The sequence below is a fragment of the Anomaloglossus baeobatrachus genome, chromosome 7 (genome assembly GCF_048569485.1).
Source record: "Anomaloglossus baeobatrachus isolate aAnoBae1 chromosome 7, aAnoBae1.hap1, whole genome shotgun sequence".
NCBI classification, from domain to species: Eukaryota; Metazoa; Chordata; class Amphibia; order Anura; family Aromobatidae; genus Anomaloglossus; species Anomaloglossus baeobatrachus.
The window spans coordinates 75,077,175-75,091,171 of record NC_134359.1 but is presented as its reverse complement, the minus strand read 5'-3'; the positions used below and the strand labels follow the sequence as shown (position 1 = coordinate 75,091,171).

Genomic DNA, 13,997 nt, shown 5'->3' with positions numbered 1-13,997 from the left:
CCCCGGATTCCAGTGATGTCACACTACAGTTTTTATAAAATCACTTTATTCAGCAGGAGATTAGGTAGTCCAACCCCGCCCCCAAAGCTTGCCGCTTTCTGCCTATGCACAGTGCACACAGAAATCCGCCAATCAGTGGCGTGGGCAGGTTTATACAGAGCTCAGCGTTCAGAGAACAGCTGGATCTGCAGTATAGAAAGGTGTTTTGTCTTGTTTGTTTTTTTTTTGTTAACTGTATTATGCAGTTTTTAAGTGACACATTGTTGGAATTGGGGTCTCTGTCCCTACATCTTGCTGCTCTAAATGGGTTATATAACCTATATCACAACCCATTCATAATGGCAGCAAGCAAAAATTAAATACCTAAGAGAAATGCAAGCCTATGCCAATCGCCATATTAAAATCAATTTTATTCAAAAAAGATAAAGAGTTGCAAGGACAAATGTAAAACTACAACAAGCACAAGGAAAATACAAGGGAGACACCTGGCAAGCTCAACTGGTGTGGCACAAAAACATATGCAGTAACATATATCTGAAGAATAAAAATAGATATAAATATACGCAATCAATTGAATAAATTAATCAATGAATGCTAATGTGTATCACGGTATCAATCCATAGAAAAATAGTTTGAAGTACATAAAGGTAACAGACATAAGTGTGTCAAGAAATAGGTTATAAATGCAACATAGGTGCCAAAGTGCAGATCTAGTAGTCGAGAGAGCCACACGTGACGGCCAGGTACCACCGCACTCGACGCGCGTTTCACTGTCTGAACCCAAATTCTGAAGATTTGTAAAGAGAACGAAGGAGACATGTAATTTTGTTACATTGTGCTTTTTCTTAAGCAAAAAATATTTTGTAAATGTAAAAAAAAAAAAGTTGTTCTGCTCTATTTCTTAATGTCTCATCATTTCTGCAGTAAGTGCTCCAGTGATGACTGTATAATCTCTCTACCTGCGATGAAGCCTAATGCATTTTCTTTCCTTTTCTCTAGGCCCTCTTTGTATTTATGGCTTTGTCATTTGCTCGAGATGAAATCATTTGGCTGCTTCGACATGCAGATAATATTCCAAAGAAGGTGGCGGATGATTTTATGGATAAGTGAGTGACTTTTCTGTTCTCTCGTGCACATTTGGTCGAATGCACAATAAGCTGTAATGGGGGATTTGTCGCAGACGGGTGTAGAAATTCATTGTGGGAGAAATCAATCACGGCTTAACTGACTGAAGAAAAGCAAAATTGCTTCACTGATGATTAAATGGGCAAAAAAGAAGAAAATATTCTTTGGGACCTGCTGTAATAGTACGAGGGTAAGGAGTTTGAGGACTTCACGACCTCATATTACAGTAAAGGGGTATTTACCAGTAAAGAGCTGATATATCTACGAAATATACCATCAATTCATATTGAGGATTCACACCGTCACAAGGATGGAGTAATGATGCTTCACAATTAACCCCTTCACGACCCGTGCAAATTTTTGTTTTTTCTTCCCAGAGCCATAATTTTTTAGTTTTCTGTTCACATAGCCACATGAGGGGTTTTTTTTTGTTTTTTTTTGCGGGACGAGTTGTACTTTTGAATGACGCCATTCATTTTACCATATAGTGCACTGTAAAAGTTTGCAAAGAAAAAAGTTATTAGGTTGCGTTGCCATTTACCAAGACCCATAACATCTTCATTTTTCGGTCTACGGAGCCATGGGAGGACTTCTTTTTTTTTTTTTTTTTTGTGGAGCGAGACAATGTTATATTGATCATTTTTTGGATAGATGTGACGTTTTGGTCGCTTACTACAGCATTTTTTTTTTGTAATATTGCAGTGACCAAAAAACCCTAATTTTGGCGCTTTTTTGTGTTTACCGATTTGTGTTATTTTTGTCTTTTCTTTATTGTTCCTTTGGGAGACCCAGACCATGGGTGTTTAGCTTCTGCCTCCGGAGGACACACAAAGTACTACACTTAAAAGTGTAGCTCCTCCGTCTGAGCTTATACACCCCCTGGTAGCCAGTCCTAGCCAGTTTATCGCTTTGTATTCAGGAGGTCATACATCCACACATGCATTCTCATCTGATTGTTTGACTTTTGGAAAGAGTTTGAAGAAAAGCGGGTCCATGTCTGGACTCCCGGCATGTCCCTTCTCACCCCACTGTGTCGGCGGTGTTGTTAAGGTTGATTTACAAGGCTGAAGCCTTACATGCCGCGCTCCTTCACCATCCCTTCTGGGCTCTGGCTTGAAGTGGGAGCCAGCACGGTCTCCATGCCTGGCAGGAGTCCGGTCTCCATCCACAGCCCCTTGAGGATTCTGCTGGACCGGAGCACTCATCCCCAGGGACATTGCCCTGCGTCTCAGCAGCTAAGTACCTGAGACGTTTATGTTGGGGGTCCCGGTTCTTAATTGTAAGGGGAGAGTATGCTGTATGTGATTGTTTTTAACTTTTCCGGCGGGTTCTCCAGCTTTTGCCTGAGAACCGCGCCGATGGTGCCTGCTTGTCGGCCTCGCTGCTTAAATTTAGGCCCTGGCTTCGCCGGAGGCCTAGTTTAGTTTTCCTGCCCTCGCATGTCACTCATGCAGAGGGACAGGTTCGGCTCCTCCCGGCGGCCGTTCTACACAGGGGAGGGACACTCCCCACTGCTGGGGCGTCCCTCCTTCCCGGCAGGTCTCTATAGCCCTCCAGTTCCTGCTCTTTTATAGGAACGCCCCTAGTCCCGCCCCCTCCATTTCTCAGGCAGAGTTTACTCTGCTCTGGGACATCCTGCATTCTGCATCTTTGCTGAGGTGCTGCGCTCTGGGGGACCGGGCTTCGGGATCTGGAGGGCACACAACACCGCGCTCAGCGGTCTGGTAAGCCACAGCCGGTCTCCGGTTGTGGACCTCTGTATATTCTCCCTGGGGTTCATTCTCTGCAAAGCCCCCACTCCAGCAGCATGTCTCACACAAGGAGCAAGGCTCCAAAGCTTTATTCTGCATGCACTGCATGTAAGCTCCTGCTGCCTGAGCCGAGCATTTATCCACACTGTGATGGTTGCTCTAACTTGGCGGTGCCACAGCCTGGAGTCTCACCCCCAGTGGTCTCTCAAGCTGCTGCTGCACCTGTCATTGAACCCCCGGCCTGGGTAGAGTCCTTTTCTAGGTCCATATCCCAGTCATTTGCTGAGTCCATGGGACTTTTGTCCAGGACTTTGATGAATATGCATCAGCCCCCCTCTCAGGGTGCCTCTAATACTCTTGACAGAGGACTCCTATGTATCCCATCGATTTCTCTGAGGGTGACTCAGATCTTAGTGATTTGATTGCTTCTATTAATTCTGTGCTGGATCTCAATCCGCCAGTATCAGAGGAGCAACTCTCTTTGGCAGAAAAACATCAGTTTACCTCGCCTAAGAGAGTGAAGAGTGTGTTCTTTAACCACTCTAGTTTTCAGACCGCTGTGACCAAACCCAGGGCCTGCCCTGACAAACGCTTTCCAAAGCGTGGTTCTCATGACCGGTTTCCATTTCCACCTGAGGTGGTCAAGGAGTGGTCTCACTCCCCAAAGGTAGACCCTCCGGTGTCTAGGCTATCAGCCCGGACCGTTGTGTCGGTGGCTGACGGCATCTCACTTAAGGATTCCACTGACCGTCAGATTGACCTTCTGGCCAAATCTGTGTACGAAGCTGCGGGGGCCGCGTTTTCCCCGACTTTTGCAGCAGTGTGGGCTCTCAAATCCATCTCTGCTTCTCTAGAGGAGATGCATTCCCTCACCATGGAATCTATGCCTGAGATGGTTACCTTAATTGCTCAGGCTTCAGCCTTTTCATCTTATGCCATGTCTGCCATGCTAGAGGCTGCTCACCGCACTGCGGTGGCTTCAGCTAATTCTCTTGTTATCCGCAGGATTTTGTGGCTTCGAGAGTGGAAGGCAGAGGCTTCGTCCAAGAAGTTTCTTGCTGGGCTCCCTTTTGCTGGTTCACGGCTGTTTGGTGAACAGCTGGATGAAATCATTAAAGAAGCTACTGGCGGGAAGAGTACTTCCATGCCACAAACTAAGACCAGGAAACCCGCCCAGGGTAGGAATCAATCGAGGTTTCGTTCCTTTCGTTCCTCCAACTGGTCATCCTCTAAGCCTTCTGCCTCGTCCGCTAACTCAGCCAAGGATCAGAAATCCAACTGGCGCCCAAAAGCGCGTCCGCAGAAGACCGCAGGAGGTTCTGCCACTATGGCAGCTTCCTCATGACTCTCGGCCCGCTCCAGCCACGTCCTTAGTCGGTGGCAGGCTCTCCCACTTTGGCGCCGCTTGGTTAAAGCAGGTCTCCGATCAGTGGGTGAGAGACATCATATCTCACGGCTACAGGATAGAATTCTCTTCCAGCCCTCCAAACAGATTTTTTTCTCTCAACTCCCCCCTGCTCCAAGGCCGCCGCCTTTTCGCAGGCCGTGGCGTCCTTGCAGGGAAACGGAGTGATTGTCCCAGTTCCCGCTCAGGAACAGTTCAGAGGTTTTTACTCAAATCTCTTCCTAGCTCCAAAAAGGACGGTACCTTCCGGCCCATCCTGGATCTCAAGCTTCTCAACAAGCATGTCCGGGTGCGGCATTTTCGCATGGAGTCTCTGCGATCAGTCATTGCCTCTATGACCCAAGGGGAGTTCCTGGCGTCCATCGACATCAGAGATGCCTATCTACATGTGCCAATCGCAGTGTCACATCAGCATTGGTTACGTTTTGCGATAGGAGAGGATCATTTCCAATTCGTGGCTCTCCCCTTCGGGTTAGCCACGGCCCCTCGGGTATTCACCAAGGTCATGGCGGCAGTGATTGCGGTCCTGCACCTCCAGGGGTTAGCAGTGCTTCCTTATCTGGACGACCTTTTTGGTCAAGGGTCCATCCAGCGCAGACTGTCAGCGGAGTGTTTCGCTCACTCTCGCCACCCTAGCCCAATTCGGGTGGATTGTCAATCTTCCCAAATCCACTCTGACTCCGACCCAGAGTCTCCCGTACCTAGGGATGCAGTTCGAGACTTTGCCGGCACTTGTGAAGTTGCCCTTAATCAAACAGCAGTCTCTCCGGCTAGCGGTGCGCTCTCTCCTGAGGCCCCGCCGTTATTTCCTCAGGCGCCTGATGCAGGTGCTGGGTCAAATGGTGGCTTCCATGGAGGCGGTTCCCTTTGCCCAGTTCCATCTGCGTCCTCTGCAGCTGGACATTCTCCGCTGTTGGGACAAGCTGCCTTCCTCCTTACAGAGGTTAGTGGCTCTGTCGCCACGGACCAGGACCTCTCTTCAGTGGTGGCTTCGACCCCTCTCCCTGTCCCAAGGGCGCTCCTTCCTGGCTCTGTCCTGGGTGATTCTCACCACGGATGCCAGCCTATCCGGCTGGGGAGCGATACATCTCCACCACAGAGCTCAGGGCACTTGGACTCTGTCCGAGTCAGCCCTTTCAGTCAATGTGCTGGAAACCAGAGCTGTGCTTCTAGCTTTCCTAGCCTTTCACCACCTGTTGGCGGGCAGGCACATTCGAGTCCAGTCAGACAACGCGACAGCGGTTGCCTACATCAATCACCAAGGCGGGACACGCAGCCGCCTGGCAATGTTGGAGGTCCAACGCATTCTTCAATGGGCGGAGGACTGCAAGTCCACCATATCCACAGTCCACATCCCTGGCGTAGAAAACTGGGAGGCAGATTATCTCAGCCGTCAATTCGTGGACGGTGGCGAGTGGTCTCTGCACCCGGCAGTGTTTCAGTCAATCTGCCGCAAGTGGGGCACTCCGGACGTGGACCTAATGGCTTCCCGTCACAGCAACAAGGTTCCGGTTTACGTGGCTCGCTCCCACGATCCTCAGGCCTTCGCCGCGGACGCTCTGGTTCAAGACTGGTCCCAGTTTCGTCTGTCCTACGTGTTTCCCCCTCTAGCTCTCTTGCCCAGAGTCCTGCGCAAGATCAGAATGGAGGGCCGTCGAGTCATCCTCATTGCACCGGACTGGCCCAGGCGAGCTTGGTATCCGGACCTGCTCCAACTGTCCGTGGAGATGCCGTGGCATCTTCCGGACCGTCCAGACCTGCTCTCGCAAGGTCCGTTTTTCCACCCGAATTCTGCGGCACTCAAATTGACGGCGTGGCTCTTGAGTCCTGGATTTTGACGGCTTCTGGTATTCCTCCTGAAGTCATCTCCACTATGACTAGGGCCCGTAAGTCTTCCTCCGTCAAGATCTATCACAGGACTTGGAAAATTTTCCTGTCCTGGTGTCGCTCTTCCGGCCATTCTCCTTGGCCATTTTCGTTGCCGACCCTTCTGTCTTTTTTACAGTCCGGTCTGCAGCTAGGACTGTCCCTCAACTCTCTCAAGGGACAAATCTCAGCTCTATCAGTGCTGTTCCAGCGGCGTCTCGCTCGGCTGCCTCAGGTCCGCACCTTCATGCAAGGTGCGTCTCACATCATTCCGCCTTATCGGCAGCCCTTGGATCCCTGGGACCTTAACTTGGTCCTCCCGGTATTGCAGAAACCCCCCTTTGAGCCTCTTAGGGAGGTTTCTTTGTATCGTCTTTCTCAAAAGGTGGCCTTTCTAGTTGCCATAACTTCTCTCAGGAGAGTCTCTGATTTGGCTGCGCTCTCCTCGGAGTCACCTTTTTTGTTTTTTCACCAAGACCAGGTAGTTCTCCGTCCGACCCCGGACTTTCTTCCTAAGGTGGTCTCTCCCTTCCACCTTAACCAGGATATTTCCTTGCCTTCCTTCTGTCCGGCCCCTGTTCATCGCTTTGAGAAAGCGCTGCATACTCTAGATCTGGTGCGTGCTCTCCGGATTTATGTGTCTCGCACCGCTGCGCTTAGGCGGTGCACCTCTCTTTTTGTGCTAACCACAGGGCGGCGCAAGGGTCTCTCTGCTTCTAAGCCGACCGTAGCCTGTTGGATTAGATCGACCATTTCGGACGCCTACCAGAGTACTCTGGTGCCTCCCCCGCCGGGGATCAAAGCACACTCGACCAGAGCGGTCGGTGCCTCTTGGGCTTTTAGGCACCAGACTACGGCTCAACAAGTCTGTCAGGCTGCCACTTGGACTAGCCTGCATACCTTTTCGAAGCACTACCAAGTGCATGCTCATGCTTCGGCAGATGCGAGCTTGGGCAGACGCATCCTTCAGGCGGCTGTCGCCAACTTGTGAAGTTAGGCTCCGCCTACTTCTTAGTTTTTTCTCTTTATTCCCACCCATGGACTGCTTTGAGACGTCCCATTGTCTGGGTCTCCCAAAGGAACGATAAAGGAAAAGAGAATTTTGTTACTTACCGTAAATTCTTTTTCTTATAGTTCCGTATTGGGAGACCCAGCTCCCTCCCTGTTGCCTGTTGGCAATTTTCTTGTTCCGTGTGTTATCACCGGCTGTTGTCGTGGACAGTCTCCGGTTGTTCCGGTTCTTACTCGGTTCTACTTGTGGGTGGCTATTCTCCTTCTGCTTTTGCACTAAACTGGCTAGGACTGGCTACCAGGGGGTGTATAAGCTCAGAGGGAGGAGCTACACTTTTAAGTGTAGTACTTTGTGTGTCCTCCGGAGGCAGAAGCTATACACCCAATGTCTGGGTCTCCCAATACGGAACTATAAGAAAAAGAATTTACGGTAAGTAACAAAATTCTCTTTTTTTTAATAATTGTAGACAAAAGAAAAATTCATCCTGGCGTTTTCCAGATGTCTCTTTAGCCTTTCTATTGACTTCTGTCGTAAAGTACTGAGCATCTTCCTAGGCAAAATGGCAGAAGAATGGACGTGTTACTTCCAATAAACCCTAGGCATATTTGAAAATCTCAAGTGTTTAAAAGTCTGAGCATCTGCACAGAAAGTTGACTTCTGATACAAATTAATAGGACCAATCAGTTGATAATTTTTGTGGGGGTTTTTTCCACCATTTTTTTTTTTTTTTTTTTTTTTGAGCGCACCCTTTTAAAAAAAACATTGGAAAAAGGAAGTGTGAACATATACTTAAATGTATCCAAGTCTACGTATCTGCATAGTTTGGATAAAGGCCGAATATTGATGGCTAGGTGACTGAATTAGAGTCTCTCCTAAAGTCCAGGTCATGTAGTGGTTAGGACCTATGAAAAGTGGCCCAAGGAAGGATGAGCAGTGAGCCGGACAAAGGGCAGGTTGAGAGTAGAGTGGGAAAGCTGAGTGTCTCATCTGCCCATGACAGGAAGGTGTCGGGGCAGATATTAGATCACCGCTTATTCTGTATGGAGCTGTGTAGAGACAGGTGGGTCAGAGGGCCCATGACTGATTATTCCCAATCTATTTGACCCTCTGCAGAAGGAGATATGCAATTCTTGGAGGTCCCAACCCACAGTTTACAGGACACAATGGATCTATTGCTAGGTCTTCTTTCCAGATATCATAGACAAGGGGTTCCCAACCTGTGGCTTTGGGGGCCCATGACGTGTGACTCGTGGTGGTCTACCAGCTTGAGGCAGTATCACCTGGTCTAGCAATCAGTTATAAAGAGGAGGTCTCCAGATGGGGAGCTATGTGAGTAGCCCCAAACATAAGAGCATATCTGGAGGCCCATGTACTGGCCTGGGGGGTTTAGAGATACTTTTAAAGGGAACCTGTCATCAGAAATTTCGCCCAAAAGCTAAAAGATTCCCCCTCTGCAGCTCCTGGGCTGCATTCTAGGAAGGTCCCTGTTATTATTGTGCCCCATGTGAGACCAAAATAAAGCCTTTATAAAGTTCTACCTTTTTGTATGCAGCTTCTGTAAATGTGACACGGGGGCGGGCTCTCTGCCGTCCGTTATTCTGCCTCCTGGTCCTGTATGCCTTCCCCCATCGCTCCTTTCCATATCTGATGCACCGCCCACTGCTCCAGCCATCCCCACGCATGCCCAGTGCCAGTCTCACAGGACTGAGCAGTGTGACCGCTGGTGACGTGTGCGCAGGCAAGTGATTATGGACGGGACTGTGACTGTTATCAGCAAGTACCCGGCCATAATCTCGTGAGTGCACAAACCTCTCCAGCATTCACACTGAGCTCAGTGTAGATGCTAGACTGTATGGGCTGCTTCCAGGGATGACGTCCCTTTGTCATGTGATAGTATTTCGAACACGCCCCTATCACATGACAAAGGGACGTCATCCCTAGAAGCAGCCCATACAGTCTAGCATCTACACTGAGCTCAGTGTGAATGCTGGTGAGGTTTGTGCACTCACGAGATTATGGCCGGGTACTTGCTGATAACAGTCACAGTCCCGCCCATAATCACTTGCCTGCGCACACGTCACCAGCGGTCACACTGCTCAGTCCTGTGAGACTGGCACTGGGCATGCGCGGGGATGGCTGGAGCAGTGGGCGGTGCATCAGATATGGAAAGGAGCGATGGGGGAAGGCATACAGGACCAGGGGGCAGAATAATGGACGGCAGAGAGCCCGCCCCCGTGTCAGATTTACAGAAGCTGCATACAAAAAGGTAGAACTTTATAAAGGCTTTATTTTGGTCTCACATGGGGCACAATAATAACAGGGACCTTCCTAGAATGCAGCCCAGGAGCTGCAGAGGGGGAATCTTTTAGCTTTTGGGCGAAATTTCTGATGACAGGTTCCCTTTAAGTTTGGTAAACTGGAGACAAGATGTTTCTACCAGTCAGAAGAGGTGGTTGAAGCTAGATGTGACATTGTGATGGGAGTGGTTGATGCAAGAATACTGAATGGGGGTAGGGAAACATGAGGAAATCCAGCAGCTTGATCCAAGAATTTTTAAAAATTTATATTTTTTATTGAAGTATAATTAAAAAGTCCATAAAGTCACATGGAGTTCTTTCAGAGACTGAATAAGAACTAGACGTTCGAAACGCATCCTCTGTCTGATTTAGCACTCCATGTGACTTTATGGACTTTTTAATTATACTTCAATAAAAAATATAATTTTTAAAAATTCTTGGATTAAGCTGCTGGATTTCCTCATGTTTTCCTGACCTGGTTTTGCCGACTTTTTCAATCCTTGCACGGTCCAAGGTTGGTGTCTCCTACACAGGTGAGCTGGAATTTGCTTCTTGAATGGGGGTAGGAACCTCTGGATCTTAGTATACTGCCTTGGTATGATCTCTGTGGATAAGCTTTGGCTGTCATATCAGTAATGGGGGCTCTGGATGTCACTACTGTGACGGGAACTGGATGTGACCCTCTCCTGAGTTGAATGTGGCTCTCCAGATCAGAAAGGTTGAGGACCACTGCCATATGGTGAACTTATACAGATTGTGGATCCCATTCCTTGATGGCATAAATCTTCTATGCTGACACTGGGGCACCTAGGCTCCTGGTCAGTGTATGTACTTCATGGGTGACCTGTTAATCAACATTCTCCTATGGTCACATATAGTACGAAAAAGTATCGAGTAGCTCATATTTTCTTGTTTTCACTGGAAAACTTCTTTATCATTAATCCACTGGATAGGTGACAACTTGTTAGTTAGTGGGGGTCCGACCCATGGGACCTACACTGATCAGCAGAGCAGGACACATTTATCCCCATTAAATTGGAGCAGCCATGTGCTCCCTTCATCCCCTATGGGCAGGTGAGTGTTACATGCGGCTTGTTTTAGCAGCCCCATAAGGAATGAATGGAAGAGGGGTCTAAGATAAAGAACTGTGGATAAAAAAAAAAAGTGCAACCCAAGTAATAAATGAAAGGTTATCAGGGCTGTATGCTCACTTGTTGGGTTGTGTGACACACAATCAGTGGTAAATAATGTAACCCAGCTTCTGCCGAATCCACAAACTGAAAGGTCGCAGGATAATCGGGAACCAACATAAAATGTGGAACGCTGCGCTGCTGTAAAATGACAGCCCACCTATATTTTATCACTCAGCACTTTGGACCTTCGGCATTTTACAGCAGCGCAGGGTTCCACTTTTTAGTTTGGTTCCTGATTATACCGGAGGCGCAGTCTGGCGTCCGACCTGCCCTCCATTCTGTAACCAGAATGAAAATTCCCTTTTCTCTCGATTAGTGCAAGTTCCAGATGTTGAATACCCACTGATCAGAAAGTTCTCGCCTATTCTGGAGATAAGCACGAACTTGTTTTACCCAGACAACCCCTTTAAGTGAAATTACAGGACCCTCTCAATCACACACAGTAAAATCCTGTGAGCAGTATTGCTTTAAAAATGTGATTAGTGAATGTAACGTGGCCAATATCAATATTAAATTATTATTCATGCAGGCACATAGCCGAACTCATATTTTACATGGAGGAGCTTCGAGCACATGTCAGGAAGTACGGGCCGGTGATGCAGAGGTATTATGTGCAGTACCTGTCCGGGTTTGATGCAGTGGTCCTGAATGAGCTGGTACAGGTAAGAGACCCTCAATAACGGCCTCCCTTTCTTCCTTAGATCGTGTGTGTGTGTGTGTGTGTGTGTGTGTGTGTGTGTGTATTCACTCTAAAAATCCACCAGAGCACTTACAGCCCCAGTTACATATTGATAAAAATGTGGATTTCTTATTCTTATGGAGCGGCAGATTTTATAAATAAATGTGTAGGCTGACTTATCTTTAAGGCTGAGGCCACACGGGGATTACTGCGTGTCTTCGCACGACGCTTGGCTCACGCTCGCAGCACAGCAGGAGCCAAGTGTCATGCGACTGTGGTCCGATTGTGCGATCAGACCACAGCTGCGGAGGGGCAGGCCGGCGCTGCAGAGGGGAGGGAGGTATTTCTCTCCCTATTTCCTCCATTGACGGCTGATGTGAGAATCGCACTGCTCTCACGTTACACCAGTGTAATGCGAGTATAGTACGATGTTTCTCTCGCTCCATAGACTTGTATGGGTGCGAGTGGAACAGGATCACATTCCACTGACAGCATGCTGCAACTGTTTTCTCGGTCCGATTAGGGCTCAGAAAACAATCGCTCATGGGTGCTGCCCCATAGAGTAACATTGGTCCGAGTGGAATGCGATTCGCAATCCACTCACTCCGTATTACTCGCCATGTGTGCTGACCCTTATAGGAACGAACAGACAATATAAAGTGCTTTATCTAAAAGCTGTATGTTTTGTTGTGTATGTTATTGGATTTTTTGCTTCTTTTGTGATGCAAATTGTGTCATTTGTCTACAGTTCATCATGATTAATAAACTCAGTTTCATTCAGCAAAAAACAGTAAAATAAGTGTTTTTTGCACTTCCTCGTTGCTTTCAATGGTAGAGAAAAAAAAAAGTGCTGAAAAAATTGACATGCCCCAGTTTTCCAATTTAGGTAGGGAAAAAAACAATCCAATGCAAAAAACTGAGCACGTGCATTTTTTTACTTGTGGATTTTCCGCATCTAATGTAAGTCTATGGGGAAAATCTGCACAGAAAACTCAGTGAACCCACAAGAGATATTTACATGTTGTGGATTACGCAGCTTAAAAAAAAAAAATCCACTTTCTTGGAATTGTAAAATGCTGCATTTTTTTTGCACAGCGAAAATGCACGTCAAAAACTCATCACGGCAACTTAACCGCATTCTGGAAAGACTCATTCCTGGACAGAACAGGAGATTTTTGTTTTTTTGTTTTTTGTACCTTGAGATTTTTTCATTTTCTGCATCGTAGGAATTAAGATAATTGGATTTACTTTCCCTTTAAGAGAGATCAGACTTCCACTCATGTAATGTTTTTGTTCATTTTTTTTTGTATTGACAAATTCTTTTTAAGGCATTAAAAAACCGTAAATAGTGTTATGCCAATGTATGTAAAGCGCTGTGGAATTAATAACGCTATATAAATGAATAAATATTATATTATTATACACGTGGAGCATGCTCTGGCATAATCTGCTCCATATTCACGTTTCTTGACCCTTTAATGGGTCGCACAGTGACTTGCAGGTTTGCGACCTCCAGGTGGCGGTAATGAGTCGGTCTTCTTGCAGGTGACTGGGTCTCTAGGAAATGCAATGATTCTTGCTTTAGGCCACTGGATGGCGTTCTTCACCATCTAAGCCCTACACACGGACTTGTTCCGTTTTTCCAGAAAACAAGTGCTCCTAACTAGTAATGCTCTGGAGACACAGGAGATGTCTGCGGCATATATAAAGATTGTTGTTGTTGAGCTCGCTGAATCTGATTTGTCTGCTCTTCTTCCTGTAGAATCTCTCTGTGTGTCCGGAAGATGAATCCATCATCATGTCCTCTTTTGTGAACACTATGACATCCCTGAACGTGAAGCAGGGTAAGTTTATGTAGATCTAACTCCACAGCAGTAGATTGGGCTCCATCACTAGTGGATGCTGTATTATATGGCTGACTCCTGCTATGTTGGTCATGATCAGACAACTCCAATCACAGCGATTTAAAGGGGTTGTCCCAGACTTTTAACACTGATGACCTGACCTTATGATAGATCATCAATGTATGATCAGTGGAGGTTGAGAAACCCGACACTCCCACCGATCAGTTGCCTGGTAGAACGGCCCCGGTTGTGGAGCTACACAGCTCCGTCAACTGTAAAGTTGGCCCCTGCCGGGTAATGCACATCCACCCCCTTATTTGAATCATTATTGGGGCAGATGTACAGTCCCCGGCTGCTGCCATTATTCTGTCTACAAAGCGGTGTTGTACAGCTCTGCAACTGAGTAGTTCCTGCCAATGGTGGCATCGCAACAGCTGATCGACCAGGATGCAGGTGTCACACCTCCACAGGAAACAGCTGATCGACCAGGACGCAGGTGTCACACCTCCACAGGAAACAGCTGATCGACCAGGACGCAGGTGTCACACCTCCACAGGAAACAGCTGATCGACCAGGACGCAGGTGTCACACCTCCACAGGAAACAGCTGATCGACCAGGACGCAGGTGTCACTCCGCCACAGGAAACAGCTGATCGTCCCGGGCGCAGGTGTCACACCGCCACAGGAAACAGCTGATCGTCCCGGGCGCAGGTGTCACACCGCCACAGGAAACAGCTGATCGTCCCGGGCGCAGGTGTCACACCGCCACAGGAAACAGCTGATCGTCCCGGGCGCAGGTGTTACACCGCCACAGGAAACAGCTGA

At 47.9% G+C, this 13,997-nt stretch overlaps 1 protein-coding gene across 4 annotated transcripts in view; it reads left to right on the top strand.

Annotated features, from left to right (window-relative positions):
- The window catches only part of NCKAP1 (NCK associated protein 1), a 241,185-nt gene that overhangs the window by 110,523 nt on the left and 116,665 nt on the right, over positions 1-13,997 (top strand). For all 4 annotated transcript variants that reach the window (XM_075317420.1, XM_075317419.1, XM_075317418.1 and 1 more), the window contains 3 exons: positions 1,000-1,106; positions 11,179-11,311; positions 13,091-13,172. In XM_075317420.1, the coding sequence (XP_075173535.1) occupies positions 1,000-1,106; positions 11,179-11,311; positions 13,091-13,172 (322 nt within the window). The remainder of the gene's footprint in view (positions 1-999; positions 1,107-11,178; positions 11,312-13,090; positions 13,173-13,997) is intronic.